The 27890-nt window shown below is 36.2% G+C and overlaps 1 protein-coding gene across 1 annotated transcript in view; it reads left to right on the top strand.

Annotated features, from left to right (window-relative positions):
* Positions 1-27890, top strand: part of PRSS12 (serine protease 12) — a 78336-nt gene that overhangs the window by 16811 nt on the left and 33635 nt on the right. The window contains exons 3-8 of the mRNA XM_038581776.1: positions 1110-1288; positions 6182-6332; positions 17474-17652; positions 19387-19528; positions 22493-22686; positions 27596-27737. Of these exons, the coding sequence (XP_038437704.1) occupies positions 1110-1288; positions 6182-6332; positions 17474-17652; positions 19387-19528; positions 22493-22686; positions 27596-27737 (987 nt within the window). The remainder of the gene's footprint in view (positions 1-1109; positions 1289-6181; positions 6333-17473; positions 17653-19386; positions 19529-22492; positions 22687-27595; positions 27738-27890) is intronic.

Raw genomic sequence — 27890 nt, forward strand, 5'->3', positions numbered from 1 at the left:
TGGTAACTAGTCTTTAGGTTGATGAAAGAATATAAAGTATCATTCTGCAAATGGAAACATCAGGTAAACTGATCTGATTACTTATATCATCTCTTAGTTACTTTTTTTGTGTTTTGTGTTTTGTTTTTGTTTTTAGTAATCTCTAAACCAATGTCAGACTCCCAACCCAGAGATCAAGAGTCCCACGCTCTCTAACTGAGCCAGCCAGGCACCACTTAGTAGTCCATTTTTATTTATTTTTATTTTTTAGTAGTCCATTTAAAAAAAGTATTATATAATTAGGGCAGCTCAGAATTATTGCTGTTAAGACACATTCATATTTTATATATATTCCAAATGTTTACTCTTTGGTTGGTGGAAGCTATTGCATGGAGACAATTCTAGACATTACCATGTTAATCAGATAAGCCTTTAATCTTTTTAAAATCTAATATCGATTTGTACAAATCAGAGGTTACTTAAAAATATGTAGATTAGAGGTGTTAAAAGCAGAGCTCATCTATGTCATTGTTTTATTAATTGGTTTCAAAGTCTTGCTAGCAAACCCTTTATATAAGGTTTTAAAAATTGTGAATGGATTGCCTCTCTTGATATTATCTTACTTCTATGTAGTAATAATCATTTTGAAAATGATAGCCTAAAATGCTGGAGTAGGAAAATCTTCAAGCATCCAGGCCACCCCTCCTTTTATACATCAGAAGGCAGAGCTTACAGAAACTTGTAGCTAAGAGTAATTTGCAGCTGAGTCCAGACTGGAATCCATTTTTCACTGAGCCACAGAACACATTTCTTCCATGAAACCACCAGGCTTCTTTTTAAAATCTGTAGTATTTGCCCATCTATATATTTTTTTTTCTAAAAGCAGCTATCAGTAGGAAAGGTACATGCATACCATTAGTTATTTAAGATTGACTAAAAAAATTGCCATGGGTAATCAACGCAAGTTCTGATCTGATGTTTTGATTTCCTTGAAACTTATGTAATCCATTATGTTTTTCTTTTCCTCCCACATCTATCTTTACTGATTTCTTCCATATTAGAAAATCTAAATATTTTGACCAAAAACTCACCAAATTCAATGAACCTAACTTTGATCATTGTGTTTCCAGAGGAAAAGGAGTAGCAAAACAAACCCCGTTTTCTGGACTGGGCCTTATTCCCATTTATTGGAGCAATGTCCGTTGCCGAGGAGATGAAGAAAATATACTGCTTTGTGAAAAAGACATCTGGCAGGGTGGGGTGTGTCCTCAGAAGATGGCAGCTGCTGTCACGTGTAGCTTTTCCCAGGGTAAAAAGAGTCTCTTTTTTTACTTTCATTGTGTTTTCAACAAGACTCCAGATGATAAAATTGTCTTTGTTAAATCATTTCCTCAAAGAATTTAAATACATACGTAAATCTGAATCATCATATTATGTAGTCAAATAGTCTTCAGTAGGAGTGCATCTAACATTCTGAATTCTCTTCAACTTTCTTTTTTTTTTTTTTCTCTTCAACTTTCTTTTTTTTTTCTTTTTTTTTTCTCTTCAACTTTCAAGTGGAATCTCACTCGTAACATGTTTTCTATTTTATCTAATTTGCATACAGAAATATTGTATATTGTACATGAAGCATTTATTTTGCTAATGGAAGGTCATGATAGAATCAAGATAGAAAAGCATCTTGGAACCAAATAGAAAACACCGCAACTACAACAAAATATTTTCACTTGATAGGATAGAATATAATCATGGTAGCAGTGTTCTTCTTTGAATTGTCAATAGTACGTTCCATAATATGGATAACTCCTTGATAAAGCTCCTTCCAAGCACCATGTATTAGCTATGAGATGATGAACAGTATGATTTCAGTACACAAATAAGCGTATGTTCATATAAACATGTGAGGAGAAGGGAGCAGCTGCTTTTCATGATGACGGATGGGTTTTCTGGGAACCATGGTGTATTTTAACGGGTGACCACAACCTGAGACTAGCACACTGTCATATCAGCCCTTTTTACATTCTCCTTGGAGATGCAGCATGATTGGATTTCCCAGGTCTTAAAAAGCTAACAGCTAGCCCAAGGCATTGGTTTCTGTTGGAGTGCAAGTATCAGGGGAGGATTGGAAACTCTCTCACCACAAAACACACAAAGACTCAATTTAGAGTAATTCCTGTGAATTGGCTGGAAGAACTAATCGGAAGATAGGGTACAGGTATGTGCTCTGAGAACCACAGTTCCTTTTTGTGTGGGCCAAGTGCATGTTAAATCTTGATGTTTCGTAAATTTTTCCTTTTCTTCCTTTGATTCTCCACTTTCGGGTAGTGTGCTCCTTTGGGCAGTATATGTTTATGTGTCGCTGCTTCATGGATGATGTGAATTGGGCTCAATAATGCATTGCTTTTTGTAGATTATTGCTTGTACTTTATGTTCTATCTGATTGATATATAATGTTTAACATTTTTCAAGTACTGAAGTAAATAAAATCTTGGAAACAATAATTATTTTTCTTTCAGGGTATATATCTACTTAAAAAAAATTCCTTCTATTCTCTATCATCTATCCACCTATTTATACTCTGCTTGCAAAGACAAGTTTAAGGTCATTTATAAGTATATATAAAAATATGGTTGAGATAAGTTAGAAGTGAGAATGAAAAAAGATCAAGTGACAATGTGAAAAGAGATAGATCAAACACTACATCTACTTCAAGGCCCAGTGATAGCTCTTTAATACGTTTATTTTTTGACTTGGAAATTACATTCAGTGTCTTGTCATCTCTTACTTGTTGCATTTCCAACACTTACAAAGTAGGAGATTGTGTAGCAGTATTCGATATAGGAAGTAGTAATTTTTTAAAAAATTTATTTATTTATTCATGAGAGACACAGAGAGAGGCAGAGAGAGAGGTAATGACAGGAGAAGCAGACTCCATGCAAGGAGCCTGATGTGGGACTCGATCCCCAGACTCCAGGATTATGCCGTCAGCCGAAGGCCGACACTCAACCACTGAGCCACTGAGATGTCCCAAGAAGTAGTAATTTAAATGAACATGCCGGGGATCCCTGGGTGGCGCAGCGGTTTAGCGCCTGCCTTTGGCCCAGGGCGCGATCCTGGAGACCCGGGATCGAATCCCACGTCGGGCTCCCGGTGCGTGGAGCCTGCTTCTGTCTCTGCCTGTGTCTCTGCCTCTCTCTCTCTTTCTCTCTTTGTGACTATCATAAATAAATAAAAATTAAAAAAATTAATCTTTAAAAAAAAATAAGTAAATGAACATGTCTGGGAGTTTTAATCATCCATAAGTTAAACAGGAGTCAACTACCTCACTGAATTCTCTTTCAGATAATTTTTTGCATGCTTGTTGGGAGGATGTGGGATGTTGATGAAATTTTATCTTTGAGCTTTTCTGTATATTCACAGTTACTTATGTAGCCAGAAAAAGCCCATATGTTTGTTTGTCTTTAATTTATTTATTCATGAGAGACACAGAGAGAGAGGCAGAGACATAGGCAGAGGGAGAAGCAGGCTCCCTGAGGGGAACCCGATGTGGCACTCGATCCCAGGACCCCGGGATCACGACCTGAGCCAAAGGCAGATGCTCAACCACTGAGCCATCCAGGTGCCCCAAGCCCACATGTTTTAGAATAAAGCATGACATGAAAAAATATAAGGTAATATGCCATATAGTGTTCTGGGTTGTAGGTGATTTAAAATTTCCTCTTTAAAATTTTTGTTTTTCTGTTTTCCCCAAGCTTACCACAGTGGCCGAGGGAAGAGAGGCACTGGAGAATATAATAACTTAAGAAACGTATACATTTTCCCATCATTTTTTTCTATATTTTCCAAGCTTTGTAAGGGAAAAATAAAAATAAAAACATGCAAATTTAAATTTCTTAGCACCATTCAGCCATCAGTTAATTGTAAGAAGCTAATATACAATACTGAGAACACTTGTGTTTATTAAAACTATATCCCTTTATAAATTGTAAGTATTAGTTGATTTATGTAAATAGGCTAAATTGTGAAGATCAGAATATGAGTATATGTAAATATTCACTAATCTGAATCTGCTGCAAAATTTGAGTATGCTATTTGAATATAAATATTCATATTCCAATACCATTTACCAATAGCTGCTTACACTGTGGGGAATTAAAAGCATATTTCACGTCGATGAATGATTAGCATTCGGTAAAAGCCGCAATTAAATTTCTGAATAGAGGCGCAGCGTGTTCTGAACTTCTTACCATATTGCATCCTTTATTCCAGAAAAATTACACTGTCTCACTATTTCCCAAACACATTCAACTTTGTACTTCTGTCCTTTTGCTCATACTGTTCATTTAGCCTGAACAGCACTTACCCTCTCTCTGACTTCTGGAATCCTATCCATCCACCTTGGCCCTCTTCACAACTGTCTTCTTCAGAAGAGATTCCCAGACTACCCCCAGTAGTAAGCAAGCTCCCTTGTTTCTGAACCCCTGTAGAGTCTCCATGATCTCTTCTCTTCCCTCATCTTGTTCTTAGGTGATAAAACTCTTGAGGTCTGCCCAGTGCTCCTTTGAATGCCCCTGCGGGGGCCTAGTATCTGTTAAACAGAATCAAGTGAATGAATATTGCTAATTGTTTTTTCTTCTTTGGGACAGTCTTTCTAGCTTTTTAGCTATAGTTGTCAGTCCAGTCAGTCAACAAATATCTATTATGTGCCTTCTCTATGCCGGCTACTTGAGATACGCAAGTGAAAGAATTTGGTACTGTCTCTGTCCTGAGTTCTAGCTGTTAGGACACAGACAATGGATGCAAAAACCAAGAAATCAATGACAATTTTAAATAAAGTAGATATTCAGAAAGCAATGTAGTAGAAAGTACCATCGGGTGCTGCATTAGCTAGGGTAGCTGGGGCAGGCCTCCTAAACAAAGGACAGTTGAGTGTTGAGAACTGAATGATGAGAGGATGCAACAAGGGGAAAGGCTGCAGGAACATTTTTCAAGCAGAAGGAACAGGAAGCGTACAAACCCTGAGATGGGAATCAGCCTTGAGTGTTTTGGGGACAGAAAGAAGAGGGCACAGTGGGAGTGGTCAGTGTTGTTACTTTATGTACTTCCTAAAATCCCCACCCTACATCCCCAGTGACTTCCAACTATGTGACGTTTGCTGCCACTGTAGCTTCAAGTTGTGTCATCTGACTGAAAGTATTCTGAATACTTTCCAGAATAGTCCATAATATCCACACCCAGGCTTCCCAGAATTCTTTAGGACCAGTACTGCCAGCCTTAACACTAGCTGAATGTGACCAGTGGAGGGAAAACACTACATGTTGTGGTAAGCTACAGAGCTTTCACAACCAAAATGGTTCTTGACATCCATTGTAGGTGCAGCCTGGTGAAGGAGGCCAGGGGTAGAGAAAGATGTTCAGGGGGCTGACAAGGTCTGGATCAGGGCATTGTGTACCCTAGTAAGGAATTTGCAGTGGGAAGCATTTGGTCATTTGTAGAAAATGTATACAACCGTTTCATATCCAAATGAATTCTCAATCTTGTTTTTTGTAGATATTGACCATGTTGGTCACTACCTCATTATAATGAGTTAGATGTTGACTTGAACTTGATTTCTACAAATATAAAAATATTTCTGTCCTGAAAACAAGTATGTTACAGGGATATTAATGCCATTCTTAAGAATTACATGTTGGTAATGCTCAAGTTCCTGTAAATAAAAAAATCGGTGTCACCGCTACAGTACCATAAAAATCAAATGTGTTTTCAGTAAACTACAATTTTGATGTCTTTTCTGGTTTTCTGAGGTAGTTGGAGGAAAAGTGAACTTAGACTACTTCCTCTTAAGAGCTAGTTTTATGAATGTAATTGACTTTGGAGTATTTAATTTTTATTAAAAATGTTTTTTATTACCAAGTAAACTCTACCCCCAGTGTGGGAACCTAACTACTCACAACCCTGAGATCAAGAGTTGCCTGCTCTCCTGGCTGAGCCAGCTGGTTGTCCCCAGTTTGGAGTATTTTAATTGGTCAGGGATACCATAATATGTATTAGATGTGTGAGGGTATGTCCAAATCCCTGAAATGGCTTAATAAATATGATTTAATTTTACTGAGAATGGCATATCAATTTAATATATGTATATAATCTTACCAGTCAATGTACATGTCTAGGTATAATTTGATTCTAATTTCACACGGCACAGGCCCAGTGTTCCCAGCCGTCCGCCTTGTGGGTGGGAGCAGCGCATGGGAAGGCCGAGTAGAGCTCTACCACGCTGGTCAGTGGGGGACCGTCTGTGATGACCAGTGGGATGAAGCAGATGCTGAAGTGATCTGCAGGCAGCTGGGCCTGAGGTTTGTTTTTATTCTTATTTTGTTTAATTTTTGGAACCTATTATTTCCACACCCAGAGACAGGTGCCTGTGTGTTTAAATTGCACATTTCCTCAAACAAATGGAAAAAGCCACCTTGTGATCTTTGTACTAGGCTGTAGGCTCTCCGAAGAGAATTTATATGTCCTTAGTAAAGGTCTAGCCTGTTTGTGTCTGAAGTTGACTAATTTTATATCCCTGAGAATCTCAGCCTACTACTTTTCATTGGTCCCCTTCACGTTATTCCCAGGTAATGAATGAATGACCAGAAACTGTCAGTCACAGTGTTAGATGACTTACTGAAGTTGTCTGCTGAAACTCGTTGTTAGGTTTTCACTGAAGTTCAGATCCTCTCCCCAAATATTATCTCAACTTTTGACTTTGGTTTATTTGTTAGGTATGTGCTTAGAACAGAGGATTTTTATTAATGTGCAAAGGAAATAATTCCCATGTAGGATGTGGAAATGAAACATTATGCAATAAAAGAGCAGTATGAAAATTAACATTCTGTGTTGCCTGAGTTGTGATTATTCTGGAATAATATGTTGTAATTTTGGATTTTTAATCCCTTTCTTTAGTGATTCTAAATAGTGGTATAACAAGCCCAAAAGTTTCTCTAAAATTATATTAGGGGATAGGGGCGCCTGGGTGGCTCAGTTGGTCAAGTGTCTGACTCTTGGTTTTGGCCCAGGTCATGATCTCAGGGTCATGAGATGGAGCCCCACGTCAGGCTCCATGCCTAGCTAAAGATTCTCTCTCATCCTCTCTGCCCTTCCCCTCCTCTAAAACAACAACAAATTTCAGGATTGTTGAAGTCAAATAATTGCCATATGATTTTGATAAAGCTATGTATTCTTTGTCCTTCCTTTATGGAAATTATTCCCACACCAACCTTGGCAGTTCACTTGTAAAAGTCCTAGTGTTGCCCACTTTCTTATCCTTTGACCACAAAATAAATTTGTGGAATAGGGGTGCTCTGATATAATACATTGATTTATTAAGTTATTTTCTGCAAAGCTATTTGACCTACATATATAACAGCAATGCCCAATAAACACTGAAATTGATTCTATATCTGATCCTGTTCCAAAACATTCTTAAACCTATTTGGCTAATCTGTATAAAGTTTGTTTTTTTCCATAGTAAAAGACCAAATAAATAGCATCATCTGACTAGTTCAATCCCCAGGCTTAGTTCCTACTTCGAATAGACACAGAATAGTTATACAATTCTGTTGTCAAGGGAATTGTTTGTTAGATTATAAAAGATTGGTCCTTTCATTGCGAATATCATTTGTGACACAACCTACGAATGAAAAAACTCATTTTTAGTGATCAATATCCTAGATTTCTCTCTGGAGAACCACCTCCTCCATTTTCAGTAGTGATATTGGATGTTCACTGAATGCTTACTGTATGCCAGGCACTGGTCTAATAGCTTTATAGGTATTGATTAGCTCATTTAATTCTCCCTACAACCCCATATTACCCCCAATTTACAGATGAGGAAACTAAGGCCCAGAAGTTAAATAATTTGCTTATCGTTACATCACCACTAGATGGTAAAGCTTGTCTGGCTACAGAGCTGATTCTGAAACACTTTGCTATCTTACAGTCTCCTGGGGGACATTTTCAGTGAGGTACCTGTGGCACCTCAAATAGAATCTATCTAAAATGTAGCATCATCATCTTTCCCTATAATTAACTTTTATCTCTTGATTTCTCTGTTTCTTTCAGCACTGTCTATGTATTTTTTCTTTTTAACAACTAGCTATTTTGCAAACAGTATAACCTGAGAGAAAAAACATTCTACATTGGGAACCATAAATCTCAGATTCTGGTTCTTGGGGTGCCTGGGTGGAACAGTCAGTTAAGTATCTGCCTCTTGATCTCAGATCAGGTCTTGATCTCAGGGTCATGAGTTCAAGTCCTGCGGTGGCTCCATGCTAGGCATGGACTTTTAAAAAGAAAAAAAAAAGAGATTTTGGTTTTCACTTAACAGTACAACTTTAGGACTTTGGGTAATCTCAGAGGGCCTAATTTCCTCTTTTGTTACACAAGGTCCCCTTTATCTTTATGGTAAAATCTCTAAAATACAAAAAAATTAATGAACAGTAAAATAAAAAAGCAAAAAAGTATTTTTAAAAGCAATTTGTACCAGAAGATTTTTATTCTGACCCCTCAATAAAATGGTTTTGTATGTTAATTTTATAGCCTAAAAAAAACAAACCCCTAAGAAGATGTGTTCACAGTTTTAAAATTCCTATGTAAATTATGGCATATCCACATAATAAAATATGATGCTGTAGTTCTGAGTTATGCTCTTAAGAGTTTTGAAAGACTCAGGAAATGTTTTCACTTTAATTGCACAAGAAGAACTCTGATTAAAATGTCTCAATCTGAAACTTCACTGTGTACACACACGCTCGCAAGACAATTTTCTAACATCTGGCTGCCTCCTTTCCTGCTCTTTATCTTTCCCCAAGTCTTGGGTTCATCAAATTTAAGTATCAAAAGTACAGTAATTTCTTTTGTGTTTAGGAAGTTTGCCAGCTACTAAAATCTACAGATACCATTAAAAGATGAAAGTCCACAAAAACAGCCTCTCACAAAGAAATTGTAACCACCACTCCAGGGAGGCATGATGTAGTTTCCCTTTGGGAGTTCAACAAACAAATAAGAGGGAGATGAAGTTTGCTCAAGAAAAAAAAAATCATAAATTGAGGCAAGCAACAATTACGCTGTTATCAACCATGTGCCGTTAAAAATGATCTCATCTGAAAGTGCTGTGCCATTAAGTAAGCAAACAAGTTATACAATAGGAGAAGTTGCAGAATATTACTTTAATGTGACCTTAGGAGATAACTATAAAATCAGGTGAAAGAAAGGCAAACAACATCAGCTCAGAGCATCAGAGTACTTACATTAAAAACAAGTGTCTGGGCAGCCCGGGTGGCTCAGCGGTTTAGCGTCGCCTTCAGCCCAGGGCCTGATCCTGGAGACCGAGGATTGAGTCTCATGTCAGACTCCCTGCATGGAGCCTGCTTCCCCCTCTGCCTGTGTCTCTGCCTCTCTCTCTCTGTGTGTGTCTCTCATGAATGAATAAATAAATAAATCTAAAAAAAAAAAAAAAAAAGAAGTGTCTACCAAGCTGAATTGGTGGTGGTTACATAGGTTCACGGAGGATTTTTGCTGCCTTGTATATTTGGAGATATTTTTCTTTTCAGTTACTTTTCCAAACACGAATCTCCTCATACAAAGGATAGCAATAAGCTAATGCTCAAGAAAGATGTAAACACTTGGGCCTTGCCTGCGTTCCACATTAATATAGTCTTCCTGGTGATTCCATCTCTGTATTCTTTCTATTTAATAGACTATTGCTTGTTAACACGCTCTGTGTTTAAGAACTGTTTATGTAAGTAAAAGAGATCTTTGGCTCTCAGGAAAGAATTCTACCTTATAACATAAATTTTTAGGATCACTTCTATAACTATAAATATAATGAATATTCAGTGTATCTAGATACTGTAAATTTTTTTTAAACATTTTTTAAAAAGATTTTATTTACTCATTCATGAGACACACACACACACACACACACACAGGCAGAGACACAGGCAGAGCTCGGAGAAGCAGGCTCCAGGCAGGGAGCCCGACATGGGACTCGATCCCGAGACTCCAGGATCATGCCTTGGGCTGAAGGCGGCGCTAAACCGCTGAGCCATCCGGGCTGCCTGATACTGTAAATTTTCTATGCATTTATCTAAACAATAAAACCTATCTTTTCCCCATAGAAATATATTAATAATTTAAAAATTTCCTATATCTTAAATTTACAGGAATCCATCCTGCACCTAGTAATGTTAAATATGCTATTACTCTACCCTTAACTAACTAACATGAAAATCAATTAGCATGCTGCTGACCTCATGATTGATAACCCAGTAAATATACATATACACACGCTACAATGTTTTATATAGATAGGAAATTCATAGATCCAGTTAACTAAATAGAAATTCTGGACAGAGAAATAGTGTTGGATGATCTCACCACCAAATACTTGGTTTACTTTGAATGTTAATGACATCTTTCTAACAGTCCCTAATTTGACTGACCTTGAGAGCAAACATATGTACTTATTACGTGTGTTAACTGCTCTAGTACCTCTGTTAGACATATCCCTATGTTAGAAATATGTTGTAGATGAGACAATCTAAGAGATACTTTGTAACTTTCTCCAAAATAGGTTGGTTTGAGTACAGGGCACATGATCATTTTATGCTGTGTTGATTCCAACAGCAACACCTGAAAATTTGAGGAAAACTGATATTGAAATTGATGCCCCCTCAGAACATTTCGAAAATCTAGTCTCAATGATTAATAACAGTTTTCTCAAAAAGAACTGGTTGGCTTATTTCTAATCCACTCAAAGAAAATGATCATACCAGTAAACTTAACACCACTGTTAATTATAAGCCTTAGAGATATAGGATTTGCCATGCCATTCTCTTCCTACACATGAACCATGAAAGAGGGGTTAGGTCCCAGAATCAGGGGGGTGGGTGGCACAAATGCAATTGCACAATGAAGGATCAAGCCAATGCCACCTGAACCCAGTGTTCAAGCTTAGCCTCAGCAGTGGGGAACACGTTGAGCTGCTCTGTGGTTCAAGATGAGAGCAAATCATTTGTGATGAATCCTGGCCAAAATACTTGCTTTGATCTAACCCAACGTTTGGATCTAGTCTCCAGTTTCAGGAATTATAAGAGCTGGAGGAGTAAACTAAATGACACCAGTAGGAAGATATGAGACAAATCCAGGTGGTAGGACATTCTCCAGAACGGCCGGTTCTGTCTCTTCCACAAGTTAGTGTCATGAATAACAAGAGGCTGTTCTAGATTCTAGACATCAGGTACAGGACATCCGGAGGTACTGCATGATCTGGGACCAAATTCTGCTTAAGACAAACATCTATCGATGACATTGTGGAGGCAACTCTGAGCAATGGCATGTGGCATGTGATGGGGTATTAGAAAATATTAGGAATGATTAACAATGGGGCGCCTGGGTGACTCAGTCAGTTAAGCATCTGATTTTGGCTCTGTTCATGATCTCAGGGTCTTGAGATGAACCTGTGTGTTGAGCTTTGCACTGGGTGTGAAGCCTGTTTACGATTCTCTCTCTTTCCCTCTGTCCTCCCCCCACCCCTGCACTTTCTCTCTAAGAAAAAAAAAATGATTACCAATTATACTAATTGTGATAATGTTAATTTGGCCATGTAGCACCACGTTCTTATTTTTAAGAGATACATATTGAAGTATTTCGAGGTAAAATGTTAAAATGTCAATGTTTTACTTTAAGTTGCAATGTAAATATAGAGTTTTAAGAAAGAGGGAGATCAGTTGCAAAACACATGAGTAATAAATGGTTGAGTTTCAAAAATTATGCTTCAGTGTCAAGGATTATGCTTAATTGAAAAAAACTGTTACATAAACAGAGAAGCTTTGATCTCAAGAAGCCTCCCCATCCCACCCCCCACCCCCTGCCAAAGTGCTAAATGAAGAAATCTACAAATTTAAAGTAAAATATCAACTTTGAAAAGATCCCCTAATAGAATTTTATTTTATTAATTTATTTATTTAGATTTATTTATTTATTTGAGAGAGAGAGTGGGGGAGAGGGATAGAGGAAGAGAGAGAATCTATGGCACATTCCCTGCTGAGTGCAGAGCCCTACTTGGGGCTCAATCTCACAACCCTGAGATCGTGACCTGAGCTGAAAACAAGAGTTGGAAGCTCAACTGACTGAGCCACCCAGGCACCCCAACAATCCATGAGTTTTATGTTGCTTTCCCCAATATTGCAGAACCTCTTTAGAGGTAGAATCATCACTTTCTTTGGTATCCCCGAAAAGCCAGCACAGTGCAATCCAGGGCACCAGGAAATACTAGTAGCTGAAGGAATGTATGTATACGTAAGATTATATTTTTAATTTTAATACACTTGAAAATGAGCCTGAAAACCTAGTTTGTGTTGCATCATAGTTTCCTAGTTAACTTTTTAAAAAAATTTTATTTATTTATTCATGAGAGACACACACACACAGAGGCAGAGACAGGCAGAGGGGGAAGCAGGATCCCTGCAGGGAGCCCGATGTGGGACCCGATTCCGGATCCCGGGATCACACCCTGAGCCAAAGGCAGACGCTCAACCGCTGAGCCACCCAGGCATCCCAGCATTTCTGTTCTTGTTGTTCTGATTTGTTCTGTTTTGTTTCTTTTTTTTCTGATGAGTTTATTTCAATAACACATTTTTGTGATCATTAAAATAATGTTTATAAACAATGGAAAATACGGAAACATCAGGAAGATCATAAAATGCCCAAGTGGTCTTTTAAGAGTGTATTTTAACATAGATGACTTTCCTTGGAGTCATGATTATGGGGCTATTACTTTCCCATCTTGTGTTCTCCCTTAAGGAAGGGACACAGTTCAGAGGCAATTAATCAGGCCTTTTGCTTTTTCCTTGGACCTCTATCAACATGATCTTTAACATATTTGGAATATAATATATTTCAGTTACTCTGCCTAGATAATCCTGAGTCACTCCCAGCTAATCATTATTTTAGGCTTTTTTTTGGGGGGGGGGGGGCAACGGGGAGATGGTGGGTAATAAAAAGTCTAGTTTTTAACCTTTTAACCTAAATATTGTACCAAAAATGGTACTGATCTTTGGAATCTCTAAAAATATGTTAGCTAAGAATCCATTCTTAATTGTTTTAATTTGACCATTGTAACATTGAGCATCTTATCACATGTTTAGTGGTCATTGATATTTCTGTGAATAGCCTCATCTTCTCCATGCCCCTATTTTTAAAAAAATATTTGTTGTTTTGTCTTTCATTATAATGTTATTATTAATAATTTCTAGGAGTTTTTTTTCTTTGATTACTATTACATATTACAAATATTTTTTCCTGCCTGTTGGTTTGTCTTTTGACTCTGATTATGGTGTGTTTTGCTATATAGTAGTTTAAATTTATATGTGGTTAAATTAAACTTTTTTTAGTTTTTCTGACTTCTGGGTTTCTTCTCTTGCTCAGGAAATCCTCTTTGTTCCAAGATGATATTATTCTTATATTATGTTCTCTATTTTATTCCAGTAACTTCTTAGCATTCCCTTCTTCCCATTCTCACTCTCCCACCCTTCCTCCCTCCCCTCTTCCTTCCTGCTTCTTCTCTTTTCTTTTCATTTCTTTTCTTTTCTTTCTTTTTTTTCTCCTTCCTTCCTTCCTTCCTTCCTTCCTTCCTTCCTTCCTTCCTTCCTTCCTTCCTTCCTTCCAGTATTTAGGTCTTTAGACCATCTGGAATTTATTTTTTGTTTCTGTTACAAGTTTGGGATAAAATTTTATATTTTTCTATATTCCTTATACGACCTAACCCTGGCTCAGTGAATCGGTACCCATTGAAATTTTCTTCCGTAGATCTCTTTCTGTCCTGGCATTTATCTCAGGGCAAAGATCCAAGAAGGCTGTTAATCTGCCTTTCTCCAAAGCTTTCCTATCTGGCTTCCCCATGACCTGCATCAGTCATGTGTCTCCTCCTCCTCTGTTTTCTGCAACTTTCAGTGTTCTCTAAATCAGCTTCCATATTTGCTTTCATTAATCTCTTTCCTCTAGAGCAAGGGTCAACAAACTTTCTCTGTGAAGGGCCTGATAGAAAATACTTTAGATTTTGCAACTACTCAGCTGTGCCTTTGTGGTGTAAGAGCTGCCACAGACAGTAAGTTGGGAATGAGTGGGGCTTTGTTCTGCTAGAACCGTATTTCTGGATGGCGAAATTTGAATTTCATATGATTTTCCCATGTCAGAAATTATATTCTTGATTTGATTTTTTCCCTGCCGTTTATAAAATGTAAAAGCCACTCTTTGCTCATGGGGCCATATAAAAACAGGTGGTATGCTGAATTTATCTCTTGGGTTGTAGTTTGCTGATCTGTGCCCAGGAGCCACCAGCCAGGGCTTCTTTGCTCCCATCCTGGAGTGGCCCTTTTCACAAAGGTGCAACAGGTCTCAGGAACACAGCTCCAAACACTCCTCTGCTTCTTTGAACCAAACTTAGTAATACACAATACATTTCAGTTATTCAGACTTCCAAATTCTGGGACTAACTCACAATCAGTACATGACTTTAGAATTTTATTTTCAGTGGGTATTACACTGTTCCCTTGTTCAGTTTAGTCTGAATGTTGTATGAAAATATTATCTTTTGGCAGGGGATATTTATTTTACTAGGGGCAACTTAAAACATTCTAATTTATTCACAGCCTTACAGACTACTATTGCAAGATGATTTTGGTATAGAAAATATTGTTCTGGGAGCATAAATGCTGTCTTTAGAAAGAAAATTTGTTTTGGCCACTACGGTTGTTTTGGTAAAATGCCAGTGTGCTCCAAAACTCTTGAAATTGTTAGCCTCTGATTATCTATGTCTCTGCCACAAGAATCTCAAGTTGTATGATGTAAGTCATAGCTTAATGATCTTTTGGGCCATCATCTAGTAATTCTTAATAAGAAAAGAACACAGATTTGTCCAGTGTCTATAGGCTACAAATTATTTCCATAAACATATTCTTTTAAAAACGATTTTAGAATAAATAAGTGAATAAAACATATTTACAACCTTAAAACCAGAAATTGTTGGGATTTCTTTTGATTTTCCTTTCCCACCATTCCCCTTTCCCACCATTCCCCTGACTCTACCTTTGGGTAACAGGGAGAACAAAAACTAGGATGTTTGTTTAAACTGAATACCAAATGGTTTTTAGATAAATTGCTTAGCAGTGAAAATATGTTATTCTTCAAATGCGAGAGGGAAGCTCTTGATATTGCCAGGAGGGAAAGAGAACCAACATTTTTTGAGTTCTTACTTTGCATCAGTTTAATTCTTAAAACCCTGCAAGGGAGCGATATTTGTTCCTATGTTCAAAAGACGCATTTTATGCCTGGAAGGGTTTTGTAACTTCCCTAGGGCAATTTAGCTGGTTAAAGGTAGAGCCTGGATTTGAGCCAGAGGGCCTGTTTCCACATTCTTCTCAAAGATTCTGCGTGGAAAGAATAAGCTTTTTGATGTGATTAGGAATATATGAACACTTATATATGTCCGTTACACTCTTCTGTGGGCACACAGATACGCATTGAAACAACTGAGAACTTCATTAAAAAATCCTATTAATTGAGTAATTTTTCTTCTTTCTTCAAGAGTAGAAATTGCTTTTTGTTCTGTCATGTTTCCCCTAGCAAAACAAATTTACTCACAAAATTATTTAATAATATCATTTGTGTTAGAATATATATTTTTTCTTTCACTTTTGTCTGATTAGCTCTAGATAGTAATCTTTAGTATATGTTGGGGCATACTTCTCAGAGTCCTCTGTATGACGTATCTCAGATAGTGACTCAAGTGTTAGGATTCTAAATTAAAAAAATTTTAACTTCAACAAAATATTCTGCATAAGCTACCCTATTTTTCCTTCCTTCCTGCTTCACACCTCCTCCTATAAACATTCCTTTATCTTTCCTCTTGCAAACTTTTTGAAAAAATTTTTTAAAGATTTTATTTATTCATGAGAGACACAGAGAAAGAGAGGCAGAGACATAGGCAGAGGGAGAAGAAGGTTCCATGCAGGAAGCCCGATGCGGGACTCGATCCTGGGACTCCAGGATCATGCTTTAAGCCAAAGGCAGATGCTCAACTGCTGAGCCACCCAGACATCCCCAAACTTTTTGAATTTTAAACTGAAAGTAGGTCACGTGATAATGGAACAAGTGTTTGCTTTAATGGGTAAAGGATTTAACTTTCAAATGTTTTGTGGTTTGTTTTAAACATGTGTTCTCTTAAAAGAAACTTCCATTCTATCTAGTAAAATTAGTCAGACAAGGTGTTTTTTAACCATGAAGTTGATTATCTAAGACTTTGCCATTGCTGGAGTATTATAGTCATTTAGCAAGCTTTATTTTCCCCCCTTTGATATATTTTGGTTGTAAATTCTCAAGGTAGTTATAATGTTATGAGAAAAGGGCAACTAAAATAATGGGGAATATTATTGAATATTGAATGAGGAGCATCAATGAAAAACAAACAAATATAAATGCTCTACTCTAAAAATTAATAAGCTAAAAGGGGTCAAAATGGCAATTTCTGAAATTACTAATAATTTTGACAGTCAGTTGTGATCCTCTTCCCTGAAATCTGGGGTTCTAGCATGTGGGATCACTGAATTGTGGGAGAAGTAAATTTAGTACAAATAAATTTGAGTGAAGAGATGTTTTAGTTAGAAATATGAGTGTTTTTGAGTGACAGAGAACTGAAAATAACAGTGGCTTAAATAAGGTAAGAGTGTATTTCTCTCTCAAGAGACCAGAGGTAGCCAGCTCAAGGCTAGTATGGTTGCATAGTCATCTAGGCTGGGGCTTCTGATTGTTTGTAGTTCTGTCATTCTTAGTATAGTACCACATAGGCCAATGTAGCTTCTCAAGCTCTGGCCATAGGAGAAAGTGGAGCAAAGATATTTCCTGGAAGCGATACATGACAGCACTTCTACCTGAATATCTTTGGTCAGAACTTAGTCATCTCAAATGGGTACAGAGTTTCAGTATGGGGTGACTAAAGAGTTATGGAGATGAGTGGTGGTGATGGTTGCATGATAATGAGAATGTACTTAGTGCCACTGAACTGTACACTTAAAAATGGTTAAAATGATAAATTTTATGTTACATATATCTTAAAGCAAACAAACTTAGTCATCTGGAAGGAGAAGAGCCTGGAAAATGTGGTCTTTACTCAGGATAGCCATTGCCCTCCCTAAAATCTGGAGCTCCATTACTAATGAAGAAAAGGAGATTGAGTATTGGGGGATAACTAGTGCTCTAAAACATTTGTGATGGCCAAAACTATAAGAAGCAGCAAATGAAGAAGAAAGAAATACAGCAAGTCATGTATGACCTATGGAGTGAATTGGTCAAGGGAAGTATGAATTAATCATACTTATACCTTTAATGGGGCAGAAGAAATTATGTCAGACAAATTTTTCATGTCTAATCCAGAGTTCTTATTTTTGTTCAGTGGCATTGCCAAAGCTTGGAATCAGGCATATTTTGGGGAAGGCTCTGGTCCAGTAATGTTGGATGAGGTACGCTGCACTGGGAATGAGCTTTCTATTGAGCAATGTCCAAAGAGTGCCTGGGGAGAGCATAACTGTGACCATAAAGAAGATGCTGGGGTGTCCTGTACCCCTCTATCAGGTAAGAGTTTCACCCCATTAATCTCCCAACCCTTGTCCCCAGCACCATCTGGGCTTACCTTGTCTCTTCCTCAATCTACATAATATAACTAAATGAGCATGCAAATAAAACTAAAAACAAAGCAAAACAACCCACAAAACACAAAAACCAAACAACTGACACAATTGTGTATCAATATGGTATGATCCTTGTTCATAAATATTTCTGAGTTTTTCACTTTTTTATAGTCCTATAAAGATAGAAAATATAATTTTATTGCAATATATAATACCGAATAATCAAAACCAGTGCAATGACAAATTTCACATTATTAGGTATATATTTAGTTCATTTATCTATTGGCCTGTCTTGACTCTCAGAATGTGTTTCTAGCTGGTATTGATCAGATTGTTGGTTAAAGCACCCTAGTAAAGGAAACAAGTTAACTCTGGCTATGCTCAGTTCTCTGACTATTCCAAATTGCAAGATATTTGTCAAGCTATGTCTCATGTGCTATAAGAAGGGAATGTCTTAGTATAAATGAGTCTATGCATGTACTTATACATTTTGTGGGAAGAAGAGGGAAAAGGACAGATGAGAAGGTGGGTCATCACAAATCCATTGTTTCTATGGTAAAAAGAACTTGAAAAAATTGGGAGTTTTAATTTTTCTTTAAAAAAACATAAAAACGTTGGAAGACCCATGAAATGCTCAAGTTATATCTTTTTATTTCCATAGTTTTACACATGATGATGTTTTTATTAGAAGAATAACATGTTTATATAAAATAGAAATATAAAATATATGTCAGATTTTTAAGCCAGAGCACATCGTCTTCTTGGGTCTCCATTTCCTCCTCTTTCAAATGAGTATAGCCTTGTACTCTTACTATGATGGTCAAATGAGGTAAAATGTGTAGCAGTGGTTTGCAGACTATAAAGTATTACATTAAGAAGTGATCATGTTGCTAAGAGACCATTTACTTTAAAGATCCCAGAGATTCATGAAAAGCTGACCTTTACCCCGGATTATTTATTTATGTTTCATTTGGCTATGTTTGGATTATTTTGCATGGAAATGGCTTTTAAATCTACTTGTTGGGGGATAAATTTATTGTATATCTGCCTAGAAGCTCTTAACAGGGTTCTCTGGGAATTAATTACTCATTGAATTCATAAGCTTCAAATTCAGATCTGTATTATCAATAAAAGAACAAAAGCGAGAAATGTACTCTAGTTTTTATAATTTATGAATGCCTAAGGGATAATAAATGCATTGGTGTGATAGATCACACTTTAACTAGAATAGCTTTTTTTGTCTTCATATTTCAGTATTTTTTTAATTGCAGTTAAAATTTTGAACTATTTCCAAGTTACTGTTTTCTTATTTTTTATATGAAAATAACTAATATTTCTCATACTTACTGAGATTGAAGCTGCAGGACATTTCCCAAGTATTAAGTAATCTGGAGAAATCTAAATAACTACTTTGGAATTGTATCAGAATATATTTTTCTTTTCAGGAAATAAGAGTACAAATAAGAGGAAAAGAATATTTTGTTAGGACAGATATGGGTTATGTCATACTTCAGAAACAACCCTATGACCTCAGATCATTGAGCCCAGTCCTAAAATAAGTTTAAGAAAGGCCTCAAGAGAGACCTGAATAGGTGATGATTCTAGTGAAATTAAAATCTTGTTCTGCCTTTTTTTGATAATTGATTTGCTGAGTCTCTGTGTCTCCTTCTTACCACAGATGGGGTCATCAGACTTGGAGGTGGTAAAGGCAACCATGAGGGTCGCCTGGAGGTGTATTACAGGGGGCTGTGGGGGACCGTCTGTGACGACGGCTGGACTGAGCTGAATACGTATGTGGTTTGCCGAGAGCTGGGATTTAAGTAAGGCCCGTTGATACAAGGCAGCTAAATGCCAAATTAAATTTTTGAAATTCTCATTTTGTAATCCTTACTTTTAATTTCTGTCATACTAACAATACATGTTCTCTTTCACCTGACTACCTCTGTCTGTCTACCTGCCTTCCTATCTACCTACCAATTCACCTCTCTATATATAGAAAGACAAAAAACAAAACAAAACAAAACTACAACCCAGTTAAAAAACAATAACATTTTCTATGATGATGAATAACCATGTCTTGTTATTTATTTCATTACCTTTCCTATCACCATCCTTCTTCTTAAGTAATTAGAGCTGTGGATGATTTTTAGGTTACTTTGTGTCTATTCAAATAAGACTATGCTTTGAATGCTCAGTTTTCTTCTGACACATCACTGCTATTAGATGTTGTTAGTTCTGACATCATTGTGTCTAAAATTGCAGGGAAGTCCAACGTCAAATGCTTTGGTATTACATTATTCCCTTTCTCAAATGTGATGATAATTGTCACTTTTATTTGAGAAAAACAGCCTTCTTGTCATGAGATGACCTTTTGAACTCACCCTTGACCTGCCTCGTAAAAGCTAGTATCACACTTTGGGCAGTATATTTCATGTCACACAAGACTGCATTCCAGGGTAAAGACTTCAGTTGGTTGAAGTAACTGTAAATGATGCCTTTTAGCGATTTGAATGAAGCCCATGAATGCCCATTCTTTCTTGTTTTTCATATTTCTGGGTCATGCTTGAATTAATTGTCTCAAGCTTGAAAAAATTGGCAAAATTATTTCATACTTGAGATAGAGCTAATTGCAAATATTCGTTAGATCTTAAAAATATACTTTCATCCAAGTTAGGTATGATCTTGTTTAAACATATTTTTAAATTTGTAAAAGTAATATAAAATATTAGAGTTTGGGAAAAAATTAAAAACTACCCATAATTTTTCCATCTTATATCATTATTATAATTTGTGGGTATAACTTTGTAACAGCTCTAATAGTAAATATGAACTTTTTCTATCCATGTTTCTTACCTTTATATTATGACAGTCATAATTTTTAATGACAACATGATGTCTATTGAATGTTCATACCATAATTTAGGCTAGTTTATTTTTTATTTTATTTTATTATTATTATTTTAAAATAAATTTATTTTTTATTGGTGTTCAATTTGTCAACATACAGAATAACACCCAGTGCTCATCCCGTCAAGTGCCCACCTAATTTAGGCTAGTTTAAATTTTCCTGTTATAAACAATGATATCCTGAAGATATAAATACGTGTTATTGCCCAATATTTTGAATTTTCATGGGCAGTACAGTTATAATTACTTGTCAAGGGGTATGACATACTAGTCAAATAAATACTAATGTTTAATAAGAATTATTCAATAAATGTCATTTCATTTTTAGGTGAATCTCTTAGGCCTGAGAATGGTATTCTGTTTTCACATATTTAGAAAGATTCATCAGTACTATTAGTTACTATATTCATATTTTTCCTTATTAATGACAACAATGGAGTGACAATTTTTCTCCATATTTTGTTAATTTTGTTTCACAAATATATTCAATTTTTCTTATATATACAGAATATCAGGGCTTACTGGTTCTAAAAATATTCTCACTAATATTTGTTAAAAGTTCTAAATGATTGTGTTAGGAGGTAGAGTAGGCATGTGCCACATTTATTTTTTGGTTTACAGGGGAATTTCTAAAACAGAGTACTATTTTGGAATGAGGAAGAGGTGAACTCTGGTTTCTTTGAACAAATGAAATCCCAAAGTAAAATGACCTCTTGTCATCTGTTATACAGTTGATATGGACAGATAGTAATCAGATGGATGCATTTTGTGGAAAAATGGTATAAGTTCAAAGTAGCAATATGAGATTTAGGATTTTTTTTTTCCACTAAGATTTGATTAGTCAGCAAAGTAGAAATCTTAGAATAATTAAAAGTTGCACTGTTTTAATTTGTTAAAAAGTTCATCTTTTTAAATAAATGTAATAAATAAGTGCATAGGAAGTAATTGGGAAAATTCATGCCAGAAAGAAGGATTTCTTCATATTCTTTATATAGAAATAATAAAAACATTCAGTGAAGGAAGCGAGTGACATAAAATTTTATGAGTAAGAGTTTAATTACATAGACTCTTAGAACTGAAAGACACCTTAAATAGTTAATAGCCCAGTGATTTCTGGAGGTTTGGGTTATATGGAGAAAGAAAGCAAAATTGGGGGAAGGATGAATCAAAGTACAGACTGTGACTTAGTTACCAATTTTTTATTTGGCAGATCTTTCCTATTTCCACAATGTATATATTATACATTTTGTAGAGCATTGTTACAAATATAGTCAATTGGAACACAAATATGGTTTATAAAAATAATAAAAATTAGATTTATGTAACCTTATGAAAAGTGAAGAACATTGCCATTATTCTGATTTTGGTGGGCTGAAGTCCAAGTCACATCATGGATTGGGTGTAGAGTTTGAGGAATCACTGAACTAATGCATAGTTTTTATTTTGAAAGGGATGATACCCAAGAGGTCTAGAAAAGCTGATGAAATCAGATGAGCTCTGGTGGCTCTTGTAGATACAAGACAATTGTTCTAATTTTATGTCTTGTGGTGTTATAAATCCATTGTCAGGAATTTGGGTCCATCTCTTGCTCTCATTCTCTCTGGTTGGTGAGTTATATTCTAGCTAGAATACAAGAATGAATGGGGGAAAAGGATTAGTTATCCATTAGGTAGGTACCTGTTCAGTCAATAAAAAATTGTTAAGATGATCAAAATATGTGAAGTGAACACTGCTCTTAGAACTGTGTCCTTCAGATAGGAGAAAGAACAAACGCTTAACCTCTGGAGTCATTATGCTTAATTAGGTTATTTATTTTTGTGGTTTCTTGAAATGAGAGACAGCAGTTCCTATGCACAATGTTTATTTTACTGCTACAGATATGGCAAACAAGCCTCTGCAAACCACTTTGAAGAAAGCACAGGGCCCATATGGTTGGATGACGTCAGCTGCACAGGAAAGGAATCCAGTTTGGTTCAGTGTTCCCGGAGGCAGTGGGGAAGGCATGACTGCAGCCATCGGGAAGATGTTGGTATCACCTGCTACCCAAGTGGCAATGGACACAGACCTCTGGGTGAGGATTGGCCACAGCTTTGGAGTATCACTAATTCAATAGCCACTGCACCTCTGTCCATTGGTCCAGAATATGAAGCATAACCCATATGTGTCTTTTACTGTCCCCCAATTCCAAATTTCGTTAGACCTGTAGTCAGATAAAAAAGATAACTAGCTCATCTAACAGTCTGGAAATATTTGTGGATAAAGATCCCTTTGTGAGCAGAGGGCGACTACATGTCCTTGATAGACTTAACATCTGACTGTTCTTAACATCTTAACATCTTGAGGATGGCAGATAAAATATGAATGAAAAATACAGAGGAAGATATTAAAAGCACTTGCCATGACACTACCACGGCTCTATTATATAGCTAAAATTATGTCTTTAGCATATTTTTTAGTGAATAGGTGTTAAAATAATCACAACCATTTCTACTTTTCACCTCAGGGTTGTATCAACCCCTTTTGTATCTTCCTGTTTTGAGACGGCAAAGCTTTAATCTTCACATTATAAAACAACGAAATGTATTGAATCACAGTATTAACTGTATTTTATACTTAAGCTTATCAAAGTATGTAGTTTATTCCTCATTATACTCTATAAACTGTGAGATCATGGCGATGCACTGCACTAATCTAGCGTTATAACAAGTAGAAATATAACCTTTTACTCCATCCCCTACACTTCCAGATTTGCTTTTCATTTGTCCTCCTTTCTTGCTCCTTTGTTTTTTGGGGAGATTTCTGATCCTCCCAGGTTTATGTGATAAGTGATTGTATGTGGTTGGGGGAGATAGAACTTGTTTGCTAGAAATGGATACTCTGGCCCGAGATAGCAGGTATTTGGATCATGAAGTGATCTACTCAGGCACACTGTATCAGTATTCCGGGTGATGAAATACTCCAAATACTATACAAAATATTATCAGCAGAGTTCTCTGAAGGCCTCTATGGTTAACTATATGCATATGGTCAGGCAACTAATCTTTCCAGTTCCCCTGAAAAATCTTTAATTCTAGGATTCTAGATATATTTAGAAATTTAAAAAGCTGAGAATGATAATTATTAATAAAATATGTGATCATTATTATAAATGTCTTTGGTCCTAATTTCCATAATATGTCTATTAACTATTCATTTGTCTGAAGAACATTATGTTGAGGCAGATATACTTTTGGAATAGAATCACATTACCACTTATTCATCCAAAAAAGATCATTATTTCCCTATTTATAGAAAAGGACTGCATATTTAAAACAGAAACTTAGAGAATGAAATCATGGAATCGTGATGTAAAAAAATAGCATTTTAAAAACAATTGAGATTTTTTTTTTGCTTGTTTGGCACTGTAATAATGAGCTGTTGGATTATTACTGTTTTCAAGTATTTGAAGGGTAACTTGTGGACCTGAACTTACATGTGAATCAAAGTCCTCAAAATTAACAATTGTTCAATAGACACTTTTTATATTTGAGTGAGTGGGAGATGGAATGCTCAAAAGCAATATTCTCATTCAATAAGAGCAATTCTAGTAAGAATGCAGTTAACACCTATGTGAATTGGGGGATATTTATGGGATGGCAAGTATGTGGATTTCTCATTTTAATATTGCACCAATTTTTTTTTTAAGTTTTACTTATTTAAGTGATCCCTACACCCAATGTGGGGCTCAGACTCACAACCCCGAGATCAAGAGTCAGATTCTCTTCCAACTGAGCCATCCAGGCGCCCCATTATGGTACCAATTCTAAATTTCAGAGTATTAAGTCCTAGAGATATTTCGTTCACAGTCAGATGGTCTCTTACCTAACTTCACAGTATAAAATTTTGACTTTTATTTTTTTTTTTAATAAAGAATTGTTTCTTTTTTTTTTTTTTTTTAATTCTTATTTATTTATGATAGTCACAGAGAGAGAGAGAGAGGCAGAGACACAGGCAGAGGGAGAAGCAGGCTCCATGCACCGGGAGCCCGACGTGGGATTCAATCCCGGGTCTCCAGGATCGCGCCCTGGGCCAAAGGCAGGCGCCAAACCGCTGCGCCACCCAGGGATCCCAAATTTTGACTTTTAACTTAAGCTAAATTGTGTCTTCTAGTAAAAATATTATTTTCTAAAAATAATGTATTAAATCAATGTTACAAGAAAATTAAAATAAAACTCTACTGGAGGTCGAAGTTTGAGATATATAATTAAAATTTTAAAGATACTGTATACCCAATAGCACTATTTATTTTCCCAAGCATTTTATATTTAAGGTTTTGGATATAAAACATGTATATTATTACTACTGTAACAAAAAGAACTTTTTTTTCTGTAACAAAAAGAACTTAAACAGTAGGTGTTGTTGATAGAATGGCTTTTGTCATCCAGTTTTCCCTTCAAGCATTGAAAATTCAACGATTTTGTCAAATGAACGGCTAAAATTAGGTTCAGAAATACTGCATGCATTATTTATGCAAAGCATGCAACTGAGACTTTGTTTTATTTTTAAAGATTTTATTTATTCATGAGAGACACAGATAGAGAGAGAGGCAGAGACAGAGGCAGAGGGAGAAGCAGGCTCCATGCAGGGAGCCCGATGTGGGACTCGATCCCTTGTCTCCAGGATCACACCCTGGGCTGAAGGCAGGCACTAAACCACTGAGCCACCCAGGAATCCCCTAAAAACACTTTATCATTTTTATTTTTATGGTATGAAAAACTGCCCATAAAATGCCCAGAATGGAAAGTGGAGATTCAATTCCATGTGCACATGTTTTCTTAATTTTGGACCAAATATCCAAAAATGTAAAAATTGAGAACTTTAAGAATAGAATTTCACCTTTTTGGATTTATTTTTATTTGAGGATCACCTTTCTACCTTATTCGTTTTACACACACACACACACACACACACACACACAAAACAAAAACAAAAATAAAAATCTCCAAACTTTCAGATACATTGATAAGAAATGTAAAGTTTCAAATATACTGTGTTTTGTGCCATGGCTAAAACCCCGAGTTCTTTTTGACTAATGTAAGCAGTGCATAAAGTAGGCACTCCATAAATATTTGTTGATTTTGAATTTGCTCTATGGATTTTACTATGATGCCTGTCCCACAAAGTGCGTATGACAGGGCCAAAAACTAAAGAGCCAACAAAGGGGTCGGGGGAACAAGGATGTAGAAGTAAAAATGAATCAGAAGATTCAAATAGGACATGTCCATCTTGCCAACAGTAAACAAATGCCAATCTAGTGATTTCATGTTAGTTTAAACAGAAATGCTACTTTATTCTTTAGCTGCTTACTTAACTTCCTGAGTTCACCTCTTAGGGGTCCTGAAGCTAGAGACCCTTCTAGTAACTAGGTAATCTAAAGTGTAGTAGTTTGCTTGGGCTGCTGTAACAAAGTACTATAGAGTGGATGGCTTAAACGATACATATATGTTGTCACACATTTCTGGAGTATAAAATCAAGGAGCCATCAGGATTGGTTCCTTCACAGGGCTAAAAGGGAAGGCTGTGTTCCAGACCTCTCTCCTTGTCTTATAGATAACCATCTCCTCCCTGTGTCTTTTCCCTCTGGGTATCTTGGTGTCCAAATCTTCCCTTTGTATATGGACATCAGTCATAGTGGACTAGGGTCCACACTATGACCTCACAATTCAACCCATGGCAGTATGCAGGGTGCAGTGAGGGCTTTCAGTTAAATAGCCCTGTATTTATTGGTGTCCATAGAGATATGTGAAATTCTACAAATGACTTCAGTTACATAACTGAGATAAACCTCAGTTTGCTAGAGATCAGTTTCTCAACTTTTTAAAAAAATAGAATGACTTTTTAAAAATTTAATTTGTACTCCTTTTTAGCTTCAGCATTAAAAAAAAAAATTGAGGTAGAGGCATCTGGGTGGCTGAGTGATTGAGCATCTACCTTTGGTTCAGGACTTGATCCCGGGGTCCTGGGATCGAGTCCTGCTTTGGGCTCCTCACAGGGAGCCTGCTTCTCCCTCTGCGTGTGTCTCCGCTTCTCTCTCTGTGTCTCTCATAAATAAATAAAAATCTTTTTTTAAAAAACTAAAAACTAAGGTATATTGAGGTATAATGGACATATAACATTATATCAGTTTCAAGTGTACAACATGATTCAATATTTGTATACACTGTGAAATGATCACCACAATAAATCTAATTAACATCCATCACCTTACATAGTTACAAGAAACTTTTTTTCATGTGTTGAGAACTTTCAAGGTCTACTCTCAGCAACTTTCAATTATGAAGTATAGTATTAACTATACTCACCGTACTGTACATAACATCTCCATTCAACTTTGAAATCTTAGTAATTCTTATGCCTTAAGCCCTTCTTTTGGAAACATTAGTAAATAGGAAGGCTGAAATGGAAATTGTCCTTGTTAGCTGCTTTCCTTTTTTTCCCCCCTCTACACATTCAAGATAGCCATGCATGCCAAGGATGTGTATATTTATGCTTTCCTAAAAGATCTCAGCTTTAGAGTATAAATTTCTAACTATGTTCAAGAATAAATGAATAGACATGAAACAAAAACAACTCTAAGGAAATCTCTTAATGTTTAGAAGTTAGTGGTCAGAATATAAGACTATTCATAATTTTGCCAACCTAATCATTCATTCATTCATTCAGCAAACAGCTACTGCATGTCCTTTGTATGTGAGGCACTATTCCACGTGCTGGGAATTTATAGTTGAGCAAGTTGAGTACTCTGACCCCAAGGCTTCAAAACATATTGCAAAAGTGGATACAGTTTTTTATTAATACCTCTTCTCTCCCACTCACTGTCTCGTATTACCCAGCTGATTTTATAGTTGATGTGAAAAATGAACTGTATTGTATAAAGTCTCTCATACTTTAACATCAGTTTGCTGTTTTGTCTTTTCTAATACTTTCAAATTATGATTTAGGTTTTCCTATCAGACTGGTGGATGGAGAAAATAAGAAAGAAGGACGAGTGGAGGTTTTCATCAATGGCCAGTGGGGAACAATTTGTGATGATGGGTGGACTGATAAGGATGCAGCTGTGATCTGTCGCCAGCTTGGGTACAAGTAAGAAAAGCCTAAGTATTTGAAATGATTACTTGATGAACATTTCTGACTTTTTAGGTTTGTTCTGAGTTATTTCTTACCTAAATTTATTTCTATCTATCAGTTGGAAATACTGGCAGCATACTGACTTGATTCTGAATTTTTAAGAAACAC

The sequence above is a fragment of the Canis lupus genome, chromosome 32 (assembly GCF_011100685.1).
Source record: "Canis lupus familiaris isolate Mischka breed German Shepherd chromosome 32, alternate assembly UU_Cfam_GSD_1.0, whole genome shotgun sequence".
Taxonomy (NCBI): domain Eukaryota; kingdom Metazoa; phylum Chordata; class Mammalia; order Carnivora; family Canidae; genus Canis; species Canis lupus.